This window comes from Brachycentrus maculatus, unplaced genomic scaffold (assembly GCF_059751285.1).
Source record: "Brachycentrus maculatus isolate JH-2025_06_01 unplaced genomic scaffold, ASM5975128v1 h1tg000097l, whole genome shotgun sequence".
NCBI lineage: Eukaryota > Metazoa > Arthropoda > Insecta > Trichoptera > Brachycentridae > Brachycentrus > Brachycentrus maculatus.
Genome location: NW_028280851.1, coordinates 1754901 through 1776950, shown reverse-complemented (window position 1 = coordinate 1776950; position 22050 = coordinate 1754901). Strand labels below are relative to the sequence as shown.

The window sequence follows — 22050 nt, the reverse complement described above, 5'->3', positions numbered from 1 at the left end:
CTACTTTTTTATATATATTTTTTTATTATTTACACAAGTATTTCAATTTCATACTATTTCTGTGAGCCTGAGCGGCTCATTATTAGAAATAGGTATCAAATTGTGGTAGAGTGGGTTCGAACCGAGAAACTCTGACTTAAGAGTCCGCGATTCTCACCACGGGACCACAACCCGATACTTTTATTAACGGATGAGTTTTTAGTGCCTATTTTACTTTCAAGTTTTCACTTATAATAATCAATTTATGCAGGGCCATTTTTATGAAATATCGTTTTAATGACGCTTCACAATTTTCTAATTAGTTCTTATGCTTTACACTTCGTGTAAAGCACGTAAGTAATGCACTATTGAGGAATCTAACCTGTTTTTTTTCTTGAGTATTGTTTGAAATTTGAAAAAATATGTGTTTCATTTAAAAACCCAATAACAAACTGCTTGAATTGTAGTTTATCGAGACTCTATACTTGATATGATTCGTATATATATCCAAAATTTATCGTTTTTTTAATGAAGTAATTAAATAACTCTAGACACGACAAGAAAAGTGAGAACAAGCCATTTGGGATGTGACTGCTGGTTGTAAAACATGCTCTATTTTAGGATTCATTACGGAATCTCGACCCAAAACAAAACATTATTGGTTTGTAATATAAACACATTTTTATATTGCATGACTCATTTATTCCACTTGACTTGTGTGCTTAAAGTGCTGATACGAGATGTCTGTGCTTAGGAGTATGACAAAAAAGGGAAATATTTGTCTTACAAATCGCTCACTCCTTTCAACAACGTCATATATCAAAAATTGACAATTTTCAGTTGTATATATTTTTGGAATGCCCATAAAATGTACGATATCCCAGCAAAAGCTGCATATTTTTAACTTAATATTTACCCGCTATAGGGCAGAAAGTGTTGTTTTTGCATTTTGAAGAAAAAGTATTGTTTAATTATAATTTTTTTAAATATACTAAATATTTTTCAAAAGGAGAACAAACATTCAGGTTTTACGTAAAAAAGGTCTGTTGCACCGTTAAAAGTTAAATAAGCAGCTTGATATTTATTTTTAATACATTGTATTATATTTTTAAACTTTAAAAACGATCTCCTGAAAAATATATTTTTTTAAATATAATATGACGTTGTGGAAAGGAGTGAGCGAAATGTACTCAAGTTGAAAAATGAAAAATGTAGCATATGTATTTAAAAAAAACAAAGCGAGTGGGTTTTGTTAAGTAGCAACGTGATAATTTTTTTTTTTTTTTGATATATATCTATTTGCATTAATATTTGTCAACATTAAAATTAGTGGGACGATTATGGACCTTTGATATAAATTAAAACGAAATAAAAATAAAGTTAATATGTATGAAAATAAATATTTCAAAAATACATAACATCAAACGCTATGTTTACGTTTATCTGAACCTATAAAAAACCAAAATAAAATTTATTGCATGAAGATTTTTTCACTTCTAGATTGAAGTTTTAAAGTGGTTTTATTAATTATGATAAGAATTAAAATATTGTTTAGCGGTGTGTTTTATGTAGTCTGAGAAAGGTGGCAAAAATTAACGATTGATTTTTTGTTGATCACTTTCTAAAAAGGTAAATACTATATTATGACAAATAGATGTTTGAAAATTGTAAAATAATTCTGTATTTCAGATACTGATTATCTGATTGAAATATTAAATACTTTACGTTTGTGTGATACAGAAAAAATAAAGGAGATGTTATTGTTTGTTTCGATTGTTTTCCTATTAAATTTACACGGGAATTAGTTAGTCTATCGTGAGTACAAGCTTACACATTGCAACGATGCGTCAGTATAGTAAAGAGCATGAGAAATATCTTGTAAGACTACCAGGCTACCAGGAATAGTGTGAAGTAAGGCGGTATGTGGTATGTCCGAGAAACTGATCCATCCGCCATCCGCGCCCGAACCCCTTATAGCGGCCCGCTTCCTAAAATGACCTCGCGTCGAGTTTCACATCGGTCGTTGCATAACTCTGCTTGCTTTTCCACGCGAGTCCTCTACCAGAAGTGAGCGAGTGGATATGGGATCCGCGCCTCCTTTTCTCCGCCTCACGCTGGCACGTGGCACCGGCCGTCTTATCCCTAACGCAGTGCTGCAACCCTGATACTTTAACATATTGTCACCATTTTATGTCCGTACAACACGGTAGAAGGGGTGACCAACTTTGTTATCACGACCGACTTTTTTTAAAAATATTTATAATTCCTGATAGATATCACAGTATGAGAACCACAAGTCGATTTGAAATTTTTTATGGTATTACAAAACCCATATTTTAACTTTTTATTAATTCATTCGGCATATATATATATATATATATATATATATATATATATATATATATATATATATATATATATATATATATATATATATATATATATATATATATATATATATATATATATATATATATATATATATATATATATATATATATATATATATATATATATATATATATATATATATATATATATATATATATATATATATATATATATATATATATATATATATATATATATATATATATATATATATATATATATATATATATATATATATATATATATATATATATATATATATATTTATATATATCCAGGGCTTTTTTTCACGTAACGCGGCGGAACGGCGTTCCGGCACCTTGTTTCACGGATAAATTGATTTTTATTTTTATTTTTCAAAATCAATTCAACGAAACAATTCTTGGGCTTACGTAAGTTCAATCTATATTTATTTAATTCGTGAAAATAATTAAATGTGGTAATGTAATGAGTATTTCAATGACAGTTTAATATATTGTTTTTAGTAAAAAGCTTGCCATGAACTGAGCTCCGGGATGTTTTTTGTTTAAAAAAAGCCCTGTGTTTATCTATATTTTATACATAGTCAACGTATGTATATTTTTATCGATTTACACGTCTTTTAATGCGTCTTACAATACAGATTAAAGCATTTATTCGATTATTTGACAACTCATTAGAAACATTAAATCATTTTTATTTAAAGTTTTAGTTGGCAAATACCACTATTTCTTGAAATGTGTTGTGACACGGGTTTCCACGCATTTCGCATAATTTTTCACCGTATGAAATCTTTTTCATGTGTTCAGATGCATTCCGCATTCTTATGCGGAATGCATCTGAACACGTGTCAATGATAGGTTTTTTGAAATAATGGTTTTTACCAAGTAAAATTTTAATTGAAAATGGATTGATATTACCACGAAGTGAGGCCCGAATCAATTAATGAAAACATTAATTTAGTTAGAGGAGTTTAGAATTTATACAAATATAATTGGTTGATTAATTGATCAGAGAATTATTGTTTCGCATTTAACCTGTTGCTATTATCTGATAAAAAGTATTGAAATAGGTTTTAAAAAAGTCTTTTCATTAATTGATTCGGCAGTCACTTTGTGGTAAAATCTATTAATTAATGTTTTACTTAGTAAATACCACTATTTCTATATTTAGAAATAGTGGTATTTACTAAGTAAAACATTAATCAAAAATGTAAAAAAGTCTGTTAAAATAGATAGCAACACAAATATTGTTTTGCAGAATTTAGAAAGAGAAATCAATTATTATCATGAATGATTTTTAAAATTAAATATAAATTAAATATAGAAAGGTATGTGGGCATATTTAAAGCTTCATAAATACCACTGCAGTGCAAACGTTTTATTTAAAAGAAGTACTCACACAAATGTAACTTAAAGCCGGGGGATAAATTCCTATAAATAAAACGAAATAAAAAGTCCTACATAGTCTATTTATACAACTGAAATGTCGTCTTATTTTAAGAATATTCTCTTCATCTTCCCTCCTATAAGGATTTCAGCGTTGAATTCATAATTAAGTAATGAATATTTTATTTTTATAATGATATAAATATAAAGGCATGAGCAAGTATTTCAAATACTTGAAAGCGTCTAGGACAGGAGTCGGAATAATCTATTCGGAAGAATCGGCGGCTATGTATGAGGATAAGAGGCGAATATTGTTTGCAAATACAGCTCGGTGTGGCTTTCTATTCTCTCTACCTACCCCTGCGGGAAAGCGGCGTGACGGTTAATTATTTCTATTCTAATATTTGAGATGTTAGTTATCATTATAATGGAATAATTGTGGTCTGGCGAATGAATTCGTAGTAACCTACGTTATATTTAAATTTTATTAATTGTACCTTATTTCTTTATTGATATTTTTTCAGATTTATTTATATCATTAGATCTGATATAAAATAAATTATAAAATATTATATTTATTTAAACTATATCTGCTTTAAAATACGACAGCAGATCAGGCTCGTTTTTTTTAAAATTACCTATCACCCAAGTGACTCTAAGATCTAGTTATGTCTTATGCAACACCGCTCATCGCGACCCTACTTAGGCTTCAACTAAATTGAAAGCCTTTACCTACTTGTGAGTGGGTTACTCTTCATGTTAAAAGTTACTATAATTTCATGTAATTTATGAGTGAAAATTCTAGGCAAAAACACTCACCGAGGCTGCTCAGTGATTTCATGCGCGATATACCGTACTTGCTATTTACATATATTATATGTATACAAGGTCGATCGATGTGTCAGAGAAGCTCGATGTCTGATAAGAATTATGGTTACCATATTTTATTTTAATTCGCACTCGAAAATTTATCTGCGGTAGAGAGAATGACAATTGTGCATGTATGATTTTAATTCAATGCCATAAAAGTCGTCAGCTATCTCTATAAAGCTGATTTATCCATATTCAATATTTGATGATACAGTCTTCAGAATATTGAAAAGGCAGAAAAGAAAATATGTGTAAAACAAATTGTATTCCGAGTAAAACTTACGGCCTACGCTTTCAACTATTTACTTCACAAAAATCTCCACAGATGGTGCAGCAACCTCATATGCGAATAATCGCATTCGTACAAATTCCAAAAATCAATGTGATATGGAAGTTCGATCGTGGGCAGGACGGAGAATGTTACACAGCGTAAAAAGTGATCACTTAAACCAGCAGATGAGGCGCATAAATTCTCCGACCTTATACCTCATTTTCTTTTCACACATACATACAATATATCTCTTCTTTTTTTTCTTCTTCCAAATTTAAATAATATTTGTAACTCGTACTTGACAAATCGCTCCTCTGTGTGCCCATACATTCAATACACACTTTTCATACCAGTTCTGTAAAGTATGGAATGTCAGTCAAGTGCATTTAGAGTATAATGAATGTCAACTAGTACGTTGGGATAATTCCGACATTAACTACGGCTGAAGATTGAATTCTAGGATGTAGAGTGGGGTAAAGAGGCGAAGAGTTTGAAGTATAGGAGTGTGGAGTGTAGTGTAAAAATAGACATGAACAGCACGTGTCGTTACATTACGAGAACACATGGAACAATTTATTACCTAACGTCCATAACTCCGTTTTATTACTTTTAAAATATCAAATATACTCGGGTTTCATTTCACGGAAACTCCCGATGAATTTTAAATGTCGGTTAAGCTCGGTTGAAAGGGATCGCCATAAGCTGTAAGCCGAGTCCGCCTATTGTTATTATATATTTATAATATAGTAAAAAATATTAGATTTTTCTTTTCCAACCTTCAAGAACTAGCAGTAATACTCTTCATAAAAGCAAGAGTCTCAAGAAGCCGGTAGTAATAGATCAGTTGAGGAGTTAAAGGAAAGCGTGCAAGAGATAATAATATGGAAATACCAAATGAGTTCCTGTCATCGACTTGATCCAAAAACAGGAAAGAATAAAAGAGGCAAATGTATATTTTGTGTATATATACAATAGAACCTCGATATAATGAATCTCAAGGGGTTTTGAAAAAATCATTATATCGAGTGATTTATTTGCTATACTGAGGTTTTGATGGCTAAAAACCTATTAGATTGAGATTCACTCTTTCATTTGATTATCTTTATTTAACGAATTCTATGTAATTCTACCTCATTAAATCGATTAAATACGGTGTGTTTGCACACGTTGTAATTATTTTTTGATTAATTTAATTTATGTGTGAAATATATACGTACATATCGCTCACTCCTTTCAAGAACGTCATAAATCAAAATTCGTCAATTTTCAGTTGTGCATGTTTTCGGAATGCCCAGAAAATGTACTATATCCCAGCAAAAGCGGCATATTTTTAACTTAATATTTACCCGCTACAGGGCAGAAAGTGTTGTTTTTGCATTTTTAAAAAAAGGTATTGTTTAATTATATTTTTAAATAAACTAAATATTTTTCAAATAGAGAAAAACCTTCAGGTTTTACCTAAAACGATCTGTTGCACAGTAAAAAGTTCAATAAGTGGCTTGATATTTATTTTTAATACATTGTGTTACATTTCTAAACTTTAAAAACGTTCTCCTGAAAAATCAAGTTTTTTGATTTATGACGTTCTTGAAAGGAGTGAGCGATATGTGTACATACATATGTATATATGTTTGTACATATCTGTATATATTTATAAATTCATATATTTTTTTCTTATGCAGAGAGACCCGCTAAGCCACCTGTTGTGTCTTGTGGTGGAGTTCATTTTGCATACTTTTTTACTCTTTTAATTTTTTTCTACATAATATACACACAAAAAGAGAAAAAAATTAAAACTGTCCATTCTACTTACATGTATAAAGTTTTGTTTTACCATTACTACTTTATATGTTACATTAATTACATACTAAAATTACGTATCTATAAAATATTTACACGAATTTAAGCTTACACCGATGTTTGTTTACTTGCTCTATTCTATTTTTTATTGAACAACATGGCTAGTTCAAAGGGATTTATAAAAATTCGTTACATCGAATAATTATTTTTATTGAGGTTCGTCACATCGAACCTCCACAGTTTACAGATATGTGGGGCCAGTCTATGCACAATGCACACATAATACGATAAGTCTAACGTATTACACGCTACACACAGTGTGACAATTGTTCATGGCCCGCCCTGACCCGCCAATCAGAACTCTTCGGGTTCCAATATTCACAGTTTACTAAATTCAGACATTCCCCAGACTTCTTAGTTAACGACTCTACGTCACTAATCTCAAATTTTCCATCTGATCCATCTAGTATTTTTTATACATCACCATTTAATTCATTAGTGCAATAGAATAAAGAAAGGATTTTTTTACATATGAATACTAGAGATTATATATTGATTATATCATATCGACGGCCCCTACGTAAAGTACTCTATCTGCAAATCTGTTACTTTGCAGGAGAGAGCTTTGAAGATTTTTACAACATATTTTTTTTATTAATTAGCGGTTTTATCTGAAATATTAAACTAGTATTATACATTCAAAAACATATAAAATAATGTATTAAATCGTTTGAAAACTCTATGCCTTGTCAAAATTAAGTAGTTAGCGTCTTAGGAGTTCAGTTCATTTCGAAAATTCGATGTAGATAGCATCTTATACGCCTGAAAACTAGGCGTAATTTATTTTATACATTTTTTTGTTTGTTTATATTTGTAGATAACGGTCAGTTGCTTAAATACACCAAATATCTCAAAATTGACAAACATGTAGTTAGAGCACTTTACATAGGGCACGTCGATATATGATAGATTGATCTAGTAGTGCCAAAAAAGTTTTGACACGACTAGATCAATCAGAGCCTAAAATCTGGAGGTGTTTAAAGTTTACCTAATCGAAGGGCATGCAAGACTAAATGTATAGATGTGAAGGAAGCTAGGGGTGTATGTCACATACATTTCTGGCTTCCTAGCTGCCTTCCCCTGCAGGAAAATGACGTATGGTAGTAATAATAGTAGTAGCAGAAAATATCTGCGTTTGAATTTTCGGAGAAAAATTTAGGGAAATTAAACTCAGGCATCTATAATTTTTATTTTCTTCTAAATATCATCTCACTCTCGCTATTTTGAACAGCTGAGATTGAATTGGGATGAAATGTCGCGTCGTGGCGTGGTTTTAGCCGGTCTTAGGATATGTATCTGTATATGTACATATGTATATATCGATCCAGAAACCGAGGTTAAGTGCAGATAGAGGCCGCTCGTACAGTTTTTAATAAGATGACAAATATATTCTGTAACGACAGCCTCAATCTGAAGCTTCGGCAGAGAATGGTTAGGTATTATGTTTGGTCAGTACTTCTATACGGAGTTGAATCGTGGACCCTCAAAGTCAGCACTATGAACCAACTAGAGGCATTCGAAATATGGCTACATCGTAGAATGCTACGTATTCCATGGACCGATATGGTCAGCAACGCAAATGTGCTCCAAAGAGCAAGAGCAGGGAGACAGTTGCTGTCTGATATCACAGTCCGGAAGGTGTCCTATCTGGGACATGTGCTGAGAGGAGAGAAGAATGAGAGAAAAATGAGAGAAAAATGAGAGAAAAATGAGGATCGACGAGGTGTGGGCAGATGACACATCTGGCTCCGGAATATATAAAGTTGGAAGGGGATCAGGACTGTTGAGGCGCTGTTTAAAACTACCAGAGACTATGACAATTGTGTACTTTCAAGTGATAATCAACGTCGCTCCGTAGTGTAATGGTCAGCGCGCTCGGCTACCGTACTGGAGGTCCCGGGTTCGATTCCCAGGGGGGAAGGTCAAATAAATATAAGTGATTTTTTCACTCTCACATTTATTCAATATTACACTGGACTGGTACCTGAAGCAAAGGGCTGATAACCTTTCCTGCATGTGTCATCACTAACGATCAAGATAACACTGCGTTAATATGATGCAGTGCCCTATGCACCATAGGGGTGCGGATAAGGGTTTGAAGAAGAAGATAATCGACGTCAGGGGGATCTGACATGAACAGAATAAGAAGGATATGTGTGGTATATGTCTTTTAGCGCAGGCACAACCGCCGGACAATTCGCTCACTCCTTTCAAGAACGTTATATATCAAAAATTGACAATTTTTAGTTGTGTATGTTTTCGGAATGCCCAGAAAATGTACTATATCCCAGCAAAAGCGGCATATTTTTAACTTAATATTTATCCGCTACAGGGCAGAAAGTGTTGTTTTTGCAGTTTGAAGAAAAGGTATTGATTTTTTTTTAATATTCTAAATATTTTTAAATGGAGAAAAAACCTTCAGGTTTTACCTAAAAAGATCTGTTGCACAGTAAAAAGTTCAATAAGTGTCTTGATATTTATTTTTAAAACATTTCATTATATTTTTAAACTTTAAAAACAATCTCCTGAAAAATCAAGATTTTTTATATATGTATGACGTTGAAAGAAGTGAGCGAATTGTGTGTTATGTCGCTCGCTTTACTCGATAATTACCGCGATAATAATTATTAAGTACCGCGTATACTATGAGTAGGTCAGCCCTCGAAAGGGTGTTGCCGAGACGTGAACAGTGCCGGTGCCGCGGTCCGACGCAGTCCGCGACGTGTCACCCTACGAACTACGAACCCGGCCTCGCGCTCGCCGTCTCCCGCTGAATTACAATTACCCATTGTTCTTTGTACGACTCGGCGCCAGCCGTACGCCACAACATCATATCAAGTCCTCTACTTACGTGATTAATTCGTTCCAAAGGTTTTCGTGTAGGTCGAAAAAATATACTTGTGATTTTTTACATATATGGTATGTAATAAAAAAAATCACTCTTATTTTTAATTAATATTACCTTGGACCGGAACTGTTACCGGAAGCGGAGGGCTGATCACCTTTCCATCATGTGATAACGATCAAGATAACACTGCGTTTATATGATGCAGTGCCCTATGCACCATTGGAGTGCGGATAAGGGTTTGAATGAATGAAAATGAAAATGTAATAATATGCGCTATTTTTAAAGGATATAGTAGGCACATATCGCTCACTCCTTTCAACAACGTCAAATATCAAAAAACTTGCTTTTTCAGGAGATCGTTTTTAAAGTGTAAGAATATAATAAAATGTGTTAAAAATAAATATAAAGCCACTCATTGAACTTTTTACTGCGCAACAGATAATTTTAGGTAAAACCTGAAGGTTTTTTCTCCGATTTGAAAAATATTTAGTATATTTAAAAAAATAATTCAACAATACATTTTCTTCAAAATGCAAAAACAACACTTTCTGCCATGTAGCGGGCAAATATAAAGTTTAAAATATGCCGCTTTTGCTGGGAGTACATTTTCTAGACATTCCGAAAACATGCACAACTGAAAATTGACGATTTTTGATATATGACGTGGTTGAAAGGAGTGAGCGATAACTATATTATGTAATAATATGTAACATTATGTAATAATACCATATGCGCTACGTTCAAATGATGTAAGTACACATGTGAAAACAGAATAGATCTACATTTAATAAAAAAAAATATTTTTAGACGTTGTTATTTAATCAGATACGTACGAAATTATTTATGTGTAAATACAGAGTAACATTTAAATACAAACTAATTATTGATTATTCATTTTCCTCTGTTTTTTTTTGTTGCTAATTATCGTAGATTGCATTGGACCTGTTTTTTTTACAAAATCCATAATTTGAACATCCGATTAAATTATTGTTAAATCGTAAAATGAGACGTCAGCCATAATTTCACCTTTTTCATATTGCTTTATAATTTTAACTCTGGTCTCCATTGTTATGACATATCTTCTTTTATTATCAATTCGAGAATTAAATTTACATTTTTTTTTTCATTTTCTCGCTATACCATTAACGCAATAGTTTAGGTAAACCAACGACTTGAGAAAAACATTTTTTTAAATCGTGTAAATACGAATTCACGTAAGTCGAAATCACGCAAGAAGAGGACTTATTGTACTCCACAATATTATGGTATTATAGTCCACGTTCACCGGGAACATCGTAATGATGTCGTCAACGGAACCGATCCTACTCGATGTTCAATCAACGGCCGATTTGTTTGGGAACCAATTCCTGCTTATTTGTCTGTATTTTATGATGCCTTTGGGCACGCATTCGCAAGGACACGGTTGAATGGAGCGGCATCTTGGATTCATGGGTGCGCTACAAATCGATGACCCCGCTGGCACACTATTATACAGCTGCATGTCTTTTGCATTATTATAAGTATAAGTTCTATGAAGAAATCCCTCATTTTGGCCGGAGTTGCGTTCTTAAGCGCCAACTTGCCGCGTATAACAAAACCGTGAGTAAAAAGATTACGCGTTGTTGTTGAAACATGCACTATGTAAGCATATTTCCTCTTCTTTCTTTGTCTTTTATTCTTATTTATTTCTTATACTTAGTACCAATAATGAACTCAGAACTTCATACATGGTCAAATGTCCTAATCACTATAATATGAAAGTATATCGATCCAAAAGCATCAACAATATTTTGCACGAAAACCTTCCAAAATTTCGTTGTCTCTCTTAGTTAAAGACCACATTAAATAAATGTACTGCTTTTTATTAAACCTCCACTCGTTTACGAGTGATTTTAATAAATGTACTTATCATTTGGAAAAAAATCGTACACTTTAGAGCGATCCTAAAAGTGTCCTGGGATAGCTCAAAAGTGTGCAACTTTTTACACATAATGCTTATATTTATTTTAAGTATATTCACTAAAACAAGATGGTCTTAAACTTAATAACGTCAATGTTACGAGTATTTTGCCGGGAATGTAGTATGTTTTAAAATGTGTTCATTGAAACATTTGCCGTAACACAAACATTTAATTAATTGAAGCCATTACTATTAATGTTTAAACTTTAGATATTAGAATAAAACGAAAAATGTGCGTTCGCATACGTCTTCAAATTTCTGACATCGAACGTTTTATGACGTCATATGGTTAATTGTCTATGGTTTATAGAGCTGTAATAGTAGTAGTATGGATTTTTTGTTTACCACTACACTACCATTTGTGTTATACAAAGATGAGGGAAGGGGGGTGAGAGGTGAACCATAGACATCAACAAATAGAGCCGCCAATAATTTAACAATGACACCATCATTAAAATAACTCCATCGTTTCTGTGACGTCATTCATTGCCAACGTACGAAAATAACGTTTTTTCGAAGGCGAATTTTCCAAAAGAAAATGATGAATGAAAATATTAATTATATCGGCTGTTATAAACACAAAACGAGTCTAATACAATCCTTTATAGGTTGAGTATGTTAAATTAGATATTCCTCCCGTCTGACAAAGATCCATTATCGTGGATAACTGAAACCGCGTGTAGTGAGAGATTACCGATCACTTGATACTGCGAAAGCTTCCGTTTCTCCCAACCGCGTGTACATATGGCGATGAATAAGCATGAACGGTAGTAGTTTTGGATGTGTATTGCTACTGTGTGTAATCTCTTGTGAGCCATACGTACTTATATATTAATTAATTGATGTGAGCATGGTGAGTTTATGACTGTGCGTACAACAATGTTGAACATGAACAGAAATGTCACTGTTTGTTTTATTCTGATTTAAAATAAACAATTTTATTTACAGACGATCGCTGTCGAGGCAGTGCAATATAAATAATGGTTTATTAAATGATAAACAAAACTTATAATATGTTCTCAGTAGTAATATGTTAACATGTGGTGAGTGTGTATGTGTGTATGTGCATGTGTGTATACATTCAATTGTTTATTTGACCAATTAATGGCTTTATACAATTACGTATGTAAATAGGTAGCAACATCGTCCGAGTGATGAATCATTTATACAAAAAAATCATTTAAAATAACTGTTCTCTTTAAAAACGTTGCAGCAATTTTAGAAGGTTATAAGAAAATGAAAAAAGAAGCTGTAATAAATACACGGCTGAAAATTTCGATCAATTTTCTTTCGCGATATTTATTTTTAATTCTTCTTGTTCTGACCTTTATCCACTTCTAGTGGTGCATAAGACACTGCATCAGATCGACGCTGTGTTATATTGATCGTAACTTGTACAAAGGCAAATTTAAATTAGCAGTTCGAGAGTATATAATTATAAATTAAATTAAATTCCTCAATTGCCTCAACAACAAAAAATACAAAAAAAAGATATGATGATGACATTATTTTTTCATATTTACTTATATGAAGAAATAAATAACGAAGTTAATTAAATAATCAAATTGGTTAGATTCGTTTTATATTCTGTTGGTTTAGTATTTTGTTTTGCATAGATAATGTTTTTTTTATACAACCTGTAATTGCGATGTCGTTCAGTCCAGATTGAAAGGACCCCTGCTTAGTGTTGTGATGGTCACACGATTTGTTTAACGACCATTTTTTCTTCTTCTTCTTTGTCTTCTTCATCACAGGAATAGTCCGATGAAGCGTTTCTGAAGTAATATTGATGATTGAGTACGTTTCGATTTTCGATATCCGAATGCTCACACAACTTGGAGTACACGGAGCACAGAACAACAGCGGAGGTTCTTCCGGACGATGTTTGGTACCAGGCTTTTCCCGAAGACATCGTGAACCGAACTGAGCTGTCCGAATGTCCGAAGTACATTGGCGGTCGCCGGTCGCGCCTCGTGCCGATACTTGATTGCAATTAACCATATAACCATGTTACACTCATTCCAATTGATGGACATGGCTCGCGTGCGGAGCGCGGACACTGCCGAGGGCAGCCGAGGACTCCCGAGGACTCCCGACAGCAGACGGTCGGCGGGCACAGATGATACAATGAATGTGTATCGGATCGTGTCGTCTCGGCCAAAGATCGAAGGCGATATCAGAAATCGGGAACACACCCATTCGCCACTTGTGACGTATGGCGCCTGCTGCAGACATTAGACGATTAGACCAGTGGTTCTTAACCTGGTTCGACCGAACCCCTTCCCGGGTTCGGCGGAGGCCAAAACACACACCCGACTTATTTTACAATATTATGAAAAATGATACGACGTACGATATATTAATTTATCTAATAGATCTAGTATATTATATATTTATTTATTTTTAATTTTTTTGAAAAACTTAGAGAACAGTTACATAAATACATTTACATTAATGAGTAACAAAAAACAGGTATTTGTAACATTCCATTTACAAAATTTCACTTATCGCTCACTCCTTTCAAGAACGTCATAAATCAAAAATCGTCAATTTTCATTTGTGTATGTTTTCGGAATGCCCAAAAAATGTACTAAGTATATCCCAGCAAAACAGGGATTTTTAACTTAATATTTACTCGCTACAGGGCAGACAGTATTGTTTTTGCATTTTGGATTAATGGTATTGTTTAATTATTTTTTTTAAATATATTTTTCAAATGGAGAAAAAACCTTCAAGTTTTACCTAAAAAGATCTGTTGCACAGTAAAAAGTTCAATAAGTGGCTTGATATTTATTTTTAACACATTGTATTATATTTTTAAACTTTAAAGACGTTCTCCTGAAAAATCAAGTTTTTTATTTATGACGTTCTTGAAAGGAGTGAGCGATATATAATTTAATATAAATACCTGGAATAGGGGCGGGAGGAAGGAAAGCGGGAAAAGGGAGGGTCAAAGCTCAAGTCCAAGACAAATTTTGTAGAAATTGGGACACACCACGATATAAATATCGACTCACCATGTACGCGATCACGGTGCTGACAATATCGAGTAGAACATATCAAAATTCCCATATTCATCGTTGACCAATTTTGATGAACGATAAATGTAGGAACCTTGTTTAGAGTTATGAAAAATCATATTACGTAAAATGATACGACGAACGATATATTCATTTATTCAATAGGTCTAATATATTGTATTATTTGAAAGGAATATATCAATCTAGCAATAGAAATAATACAATAACACAAACGCTAAAATAATACACGTACTCCGCATCATACATTTTTTTCAACTGGGATGGGTTTTTTTCAAGTCATAACAAATATGGAAATCCTCACCAAACCGTTACATTTTCATTTTAAATGATTTTAAGTAATCAGGAATTTGAGATTGTAGTTTTTTTACGTTTTGGTGCGATTTAATGATTTCATATTGGTTTAATATTGGTTTAATTTATTGGGTATGTATGAGGAGATGCATGAACGTGGAAGAGGCGAAGAATGTTTGCAAAGACAGAGTGGTGTGGCGTTCTATTCTCTCTGACTACCCCTTCGGGGAAGCGGCGTGATGGTTAGTTAGTTAGTTAGTTATATTGGTTTAACACAGGATTGGTCACGTTTTGTCGCAACTTTAATTAAGAATTCGATAGAATACAGTAAACAGAACAGATTTGCATTTAAAGGATTTTTTCAGCAATATTGGAAATGTCTCGGCTACCGTTCTGGAGGTCCCGGGTTCGATTCCCAAGGGGGGTAAAATAAATATAAGTGATTTTTTCACTGTCATATTTATTCAATATTACCCTGGACTGGTACCTGAAGCGGAGGGCTGATCACCTTTCCTTCATGTGTAAACGATCAAGATAACACTGCGTTTATATGACGCAGTGCCCTATGCACCATTGGGGTGCGGATAAGGGTTAATAAAAAAAATATATTGGAAATGTAACTTTTTGGTGAGGACCTCCACAAATGTACTGTGTGTGTGTGTGTGTGTACACTTGATTATTTTTTTACCACCCGTACGAACCAAGCACGGTTGCTTAACTCGCTTACTAATTAACTATCGTGGTGAACAAATCATTATGACGATGCCTTTTAAATATACAGTAATATTAAAAATATAAAATCTAAAAACAATTCTTTTTTGTTTGTTAGCGCCATGAAGATAATGCTGAGCAAGCTGTCCCGGCCGTGGATCGTGGACGAGAAGAAGGACGACGGCTACACGGCGCTGCATCTGGCGGCGCTCAACAACCACTGCGAGGTGGCCGAGCTGCTCGTCAAGGCGGGCGCGCGCATGGACCTGCAGAATGTCAACCTGCAGACGGCGCTGCACCTCGCCGTGGAGCGCCAGCACACCTCCATCGTGCGGGTGAGTGCCCTGCGAATCCAACCCGACCCGGACCCTGAACCCGGTGGAGACTCTCATTAGTCGAATATCTCATTGCTGGAACGTACCCGGAGTTCCCAGTTGAATCACCAGGGCAACTGATCCTAAGATCGTATATCCATACATCCACTCAAAACCTGGGCCGAAACTAAGGAGATTATCCTGTAACCCTCGCATGACCTGATTGCTATGAGTCCAGTTTCTTTCTGATGACTTTCTTCCGAACCGCTTCCACCCACACGCTCATATGTTGTCAGAGGTTCTACAGCGCGTACATATATTTGCTGCATAACCTCCGGTGACGCTCCACATGTGGGTTTGGCGGCTCTCAAGATTTTGTTCGTTATGCTAGCAGCTTTTTTTACAAAAGTTGTCAACGTATTTAGACCAATTAAGTTGTGGTTTATGGTGAGGCCCAAAATGGTCCACGAATTTCAAACGGACTCCGTTCATGTGTATTTCCGGTTTCGGTGATAATCGAAAATCGTTGATCCAATTGATCATCATCTTTTCGAGTACCTACTTTTCCTAATACCGAAATGAGTCCGATCGGTATGTAGAACTTTAAGTCTTGAAGTTTATCCTTACCTGTTATGATGAGTATGACTATGACCCTCGTTGTTTTCCATGGAATTTGGTAGTGGTTCTGTCTGAGACATGCGTTGTTCATACCTAATTCTAGTGACCTGTCAGACGTCCGCGGTGAAATGGTGAAATCCTCACCGGGCGCCTTCTCTGGATTGATGTTGGATAATATGTCCTCAATCTCCTCCACCGTAAATAACGGGTCGTTTTCTGTTCGAAACGCTTGAAAACTCATTTCCCCCAATTAAATCACAGTGAAGCGCCATTCGGGTAGTATTTTATGAAAATAGGCTATATCTTCTTCTGTTTGTGACCTGTAAGGTCCTCATAAAGTAGGCAATCACTCAAAAAAGGGTTAGTGATCCTGCCCCGTCGATAATAACTACTCCACCACTCTTACCTCGGTCCAGTCGCGAATGTTGCGATGCCACAATGTCTGTATAAATTATCATTATCATAATGACTCTCGAATCATTGGTTGCAGCTGCTCGTGACGTCCGGGGCTGATCTGAACGTGTGCGACAAGGACGGCGACACCCCGCTGCACGAAGCGCTGCGCCACCATACGCTGTCCCAGCTCCGCCAGCTGCAGGACGTCCAGGATGTCGGGAGACTGCTGATGGGTCTCGGAGCGCAAGCTGCCGACAAGCGCTCCTCAGCTGGGATCGCCATCTTTTTGGCGGCTCGCGGAGCTGACCTTGGTGTCAAGAACAAGAAGGGTACATTTTCACTTAATTAATAATCTAATTATCTGCTTTCTTTGATCTTGATTTGATTTGATCTGTCTGACGGATTCTTCTCATCTCTTTTGGGGTCTTCCTATTCTACCTTCATGTACTCGTAATCATGTATTGTCCGTCTCCGTAGTGTAATGGTCAGCACGCTCGGCTACCGTTCTGGAGGTCCCGGGTTCGATTCCCAGGGGGGGTCAAATAAATATAAGTGATTTTTTCCCTGTAATATTAATTCAATATTACCCTGGACTGGTACTTGAAGCGGAGGGCTGATCACCTTTCCTTTATGTGTAAAACGATCAAGATGACACTGCGTCTATATGAAGCAGTGCCCTACGCACCATTGGGGTGCGGATAAGGGTTTAATTTATTTTTTTAAAAACCCTTTGCAGTATTCAAAGTTTGTAAAAGGCTTTTTACTTGTGAGTGGCATGGTGTCAAGTGGACAAGTGCTGTTCCGATATGTAACGATAACACGGTGGTCAAGAACTTCAGACATGAAGAACCGCTATTAAAGTAATGAAATAATATTTTTCAGGCCAAACTCCCCTGGATTTGTGTCCCGACCCCAACCTCTGCAAGGCACTCTCCACGTGCCTGAAGGAAGGCACGGAAGGAGGCGAGGCAGCGGGCGGCGGGGAGGGCATGGAGGCGGGGCCCAGCGGGGAGGGGGCGGCCCCCCTTGCCGTGGGCACCCTGCCCGCAGCCCCTCCTCCTGTGGACGAGTGCCTGGTATGCTCCGACCTCAAGAAGGACACCATGTTCCAGCCCTGCGGCCACATCACCTGCTGTGGAGCTTGCGCTCCGAGGGTCAAGAAGTGCCTACTGTGTCGAGAAACTGTCGTCAACAGAATTAAGGTCAGTTTAACGTTTACGATAATAAATTGTTTTGGATGAAGAATTCCTAGTCTTGATTAAAGCTGAACGTCATATTTTCCATAGATATCTGAATCTTCGGGGATGCTTCGGCTTCATTTCTCTCAGTCTTGGAGTGAATTTAAGGGAGAGGGAATCCCATTTACACTCTTCATCTTGCACAAAACTATTCCCTTAATCACTTTCCTCAAACCATACAGATATCTTCTTCTTTTTGGTGTATGCCTTGTGGTCTGTTTTTAAGAGGGATTAGCCTCCTGCGATGTTGATTCCCAGCTGTCAATCCATCTCTTTTCATCGTCTGCCTTGGGTTTGGCCGTACAATGTAATGTGGGGGAGTCTAGATTCCACTGTTCTCACATACCATTGTCTTCTTCGTTGCCTTTCCAACCCAACTACATCTTCGATCTCGCATATTTCTCTTATCCTGGTGTTCCTTATCCTTTCTCGTATACTCTTGCCAGATATGCTCCTTAGAGTCTTCATTTCTGACACTCTTAGCACGTTTTTTGTTACTGCGGTGTCCACTCTGCATTCGATCCCTTATGTCAGATATAAAATATTTTGTTTGATTAATGTTTTACTTAGTTAATACCACTATTTCTTCAAATCTACTGTGACACGTGTTTCGATGCATTCCGCATCTTTTTCAAACACCGTAATAAACACAATCACAGTAGATTTTAAGAAATAGTGATATTTACTAAGTAAAACATTAATTAAAAATGGATAGATTTTACCACAAAGTGACTGCCGAATCAATTATTGAAATAAAATATTATAGTAAACTGTATACAGTTGACTGCCAGAGACTCCCTACAAACTTCTTCATACTCGTATGCAACCCCAAGTGCCCAAGTCATTACTGATATTTTGCATTCCTCTCTTAATTTATCATACCCACTGTTTATCCTCTATATCTTTTTCCATATAGTGGTATTGTATTTCACCCTGAGGTCCTTCAGTTACATCATCTGTATCCCATAATATATGTTTCGAGACTAGTCATATTGCATTCATATAGTTAATAATTTGTGTTGATCAGACATGGTGCCCTTTGCAATACGGCTGTCCAAAATTAAAACACAGTAAGGGACATCTTTTTTGTAGTACGTTTATTTTGCATTTTTGGACTAAGTAGAATCTACTTAGTCCAAAAATGCAAAAAAAACGTACTACAAAAAAATGTCCCTTACTGCGTTTTGAGTTTGGACAGCCGAATAGTTTTGATATAGAACAGTAGTGGACATTGAAAGCTGTCCCACCGCATGCCCAGATCTGATACAGAAGCATCTAGGCTTCCTGACATATCTGCTCTTGCAAAGCAATTTTTTTTGTTGATCAAAGTTGCGAAATTTATTGAAAATGTGAAACAATATAAAATCATACCCCGATTTTACTGTGAATTTACATTTAAAAGCTTTCAATATACCTGTCACTGCCAATCTAAATAAATACAATTTTGTAAATCCGTCACCAAATTTTCTAGAAGTACCCTGGTGTAGGCAGTGAAAGGGATTAGTATTTAGTTCAATTAGTCAGCTAGATCCGATTCCGACCCGACATTGGCCGATACACAGACGCCCACAGCCCAGACCAGCACAGCAGACAGACATGGAATAGTGCAAAGACATTTACAGAGAATGGTCAGCATCGCATTTCCACTCAATCATTATTCATCGACACTCGGATTATTATTACGGATCCCTTTCACAAGTAACGACACATATATATATATATAATAAAATAACTAGGTACCTACCTATACATTTTATTAAGTACTTACAAATAGTACCTACACAAAACAGTTCTACCACCAGATGCCGCATGCGTCGCTCAGAATAAAACAAAAGACTTCCGATAATATTATTAACTGTCAGAATCAGATAGACAGATAGATAGATAGATATAAAAATTATTATAAAGATAAATTAAGCATAAACTTTAATTACAAAGCAACACATTGTTTATTTTATTATTATACACCCACTTTACATATTATTTACACTTAATTTTCAAAAGGAAAATATTACCACGTTATAAAACGACAATTTTGTTAATTGGAAATGGATTATGAAACATTAGATGTATTAAAACAATTACTACAATATGTTCGGAGTGAGAGAGAAAAATTAGAAGATGATCAAAGAAAACGATTAGAAGATAAACAAAGAAGACGTGGAAATCTAAGAACTAGTGATAAAATTAAAGATAAAAGTCCATGTAAGATTTGTGAAAATTTAAATAAGGGAACTCGATATCACTCTGAAGCAACGTGCTGGTTTAAAACAAAGGAGGATGATAAGATTAATAATAAAAATGAAGATTTACAAATTACACAGAAACAGTGCTTGAAGAATGAAAATAAAAATAATGTGGAAAAAATTTCTACAAAATATAAAATAAAATATACTCCAGAAAAGAAGAATTTCGAAGCAGATTGTATGAGCAGAAATCCAGTAATAGAATCGAAGGAAAATGCAAATGAACAATTAAAAGTTGTAAATTTGGTTAAATTAGAAGATATTTTAAAAGATCAGAATAAAAATGAAGACATACAAATAACACAGAAACAGTGCTTGAAAAATGAAAATAAAAATAAAGTAGAAAAAACTTCTACGAAAGATAAAATAAAATATTCTCCAGGAAAGAAGAATTTAGAAGTAGATTGTCTAAGCAGGAATCCAGGATTAAACTCGAATGAAGATGCAGATGAACAATTAAAAGTTATAAATTTGGTTAAATTAGAAGATACTTTAAGAGATCAGAATAAAAATGAAGGAATTCAAAAGAAAAAAACAAATGGATTGAAAAAAAACTGTGTCTACTTTAAAAGGGTCAAGAAGAAGAAAAAAATACAAAAAAAAGAAGGAAAAAAAGAACGGAAAAAAGAAAAAAAAAAGAAAGAAAGAAACAAAAAAAGAAGGAAAAAAGAAAGAAAGAATTTTTTTTTATCATATCACTAAACTTATACCAGTTCCTTCACTACAAGAAGATGATCCGGAGGACGAGTGAAAATTTTACTATGAATTTTCATCCCCAAGGGGGGAGATATAATAAAATAACTAGGTACCTACCTATACATTTTATTAAGTACTTACAAATAGTACCTACACAAAACAGTTCTACCACCAGATGCCGCATGCGTCGCTCAGAATAAAACAAAAGACTTCCGATAATATTATTAACTGTCAGAATCAGATAGACAGATAGATAGATAGATATAAAAATTGTTATAAAGATAAATTAAGCATAAACTTAAATTACAAAGCAACACATTGTTTATTTTATTATTATACACCCACTTTACATATTATTTACACTTAATTTTCAAAAGGAAAATATTACCACGTTATATATATATACGTATATACACATACACATATACACACATACACACATATACATATATTTTTCTTGACACAAGCCTATCACAATCCGAACAAACGATGGACATAAAAAAAGAAAGAAGAAAAAAAGAAGGAACAGTAGTGGACAGTGTTTCAGTAAGATGTTTGGTTTCTCGTTTCAGGTGAGCGAGTGTGTGGTGTGCTCCGAAGCCCTGGCCACCGTGGTTTTCCAGCCGTGCGGGGATGTGTGCGCGTGCAGCTCCTGCGCCCCTCTCATGCGCAAGTGCGTGGTGTGCCGCACCCCCCTGGCCGCCTCCTCCGTGGCGGGAGCCACTGCTGTCTCCTCGCAGCCCCCCGCCGCCCCGCTCGCCCCCGCCCCCACCCCTGCACCTGTCGCCTCCACCAGCGATGCCAACTACAACTGCAACATAAATGGTAACTAATTACATATTACATACGTATACATTACATACTACATAGGGTAGTATGCAGTAGATGCGTCCCTACTCGGTAGAGTACCGATTCTCATTACCGGACTCATCTTTCGTCACGAGATTATGCGC

The 22050-nt window shown here is 35.1% G+C and overlaps 1 protein-coding gene across 2 annotated transcripts in view; it reads left to right on the top strand.

Moving 5' to 3' along the window:
- The window catches only part of mib1 (E3 ubiquitin-protein ligase mind bomb 1), a 479810-nt gene that overhangs the window by 453226 nt on the left and 4534 nt on the right, over positions 1–22050 (top strand). For both annotated transcript variants that reach the window (XM_088258551.1, XM_088258552.1), the window contains exons 12-15: positions 15708–15924; positions 17012–17246; positions 17800–18119; positions 21670–21922. In XM_088258551.1, coding sequence (XP_088114677.1) covers positions 15708–15924; positions 17012–17246; positions 17800–18119; positions 21670–21922 — 1025 coding nt within the window. The remainder of the gene's footprint in view (positions 1–15707; positions 15925–17011; positions 17247–17799; positions 18120–21669; positions 21923–22050) is intronic.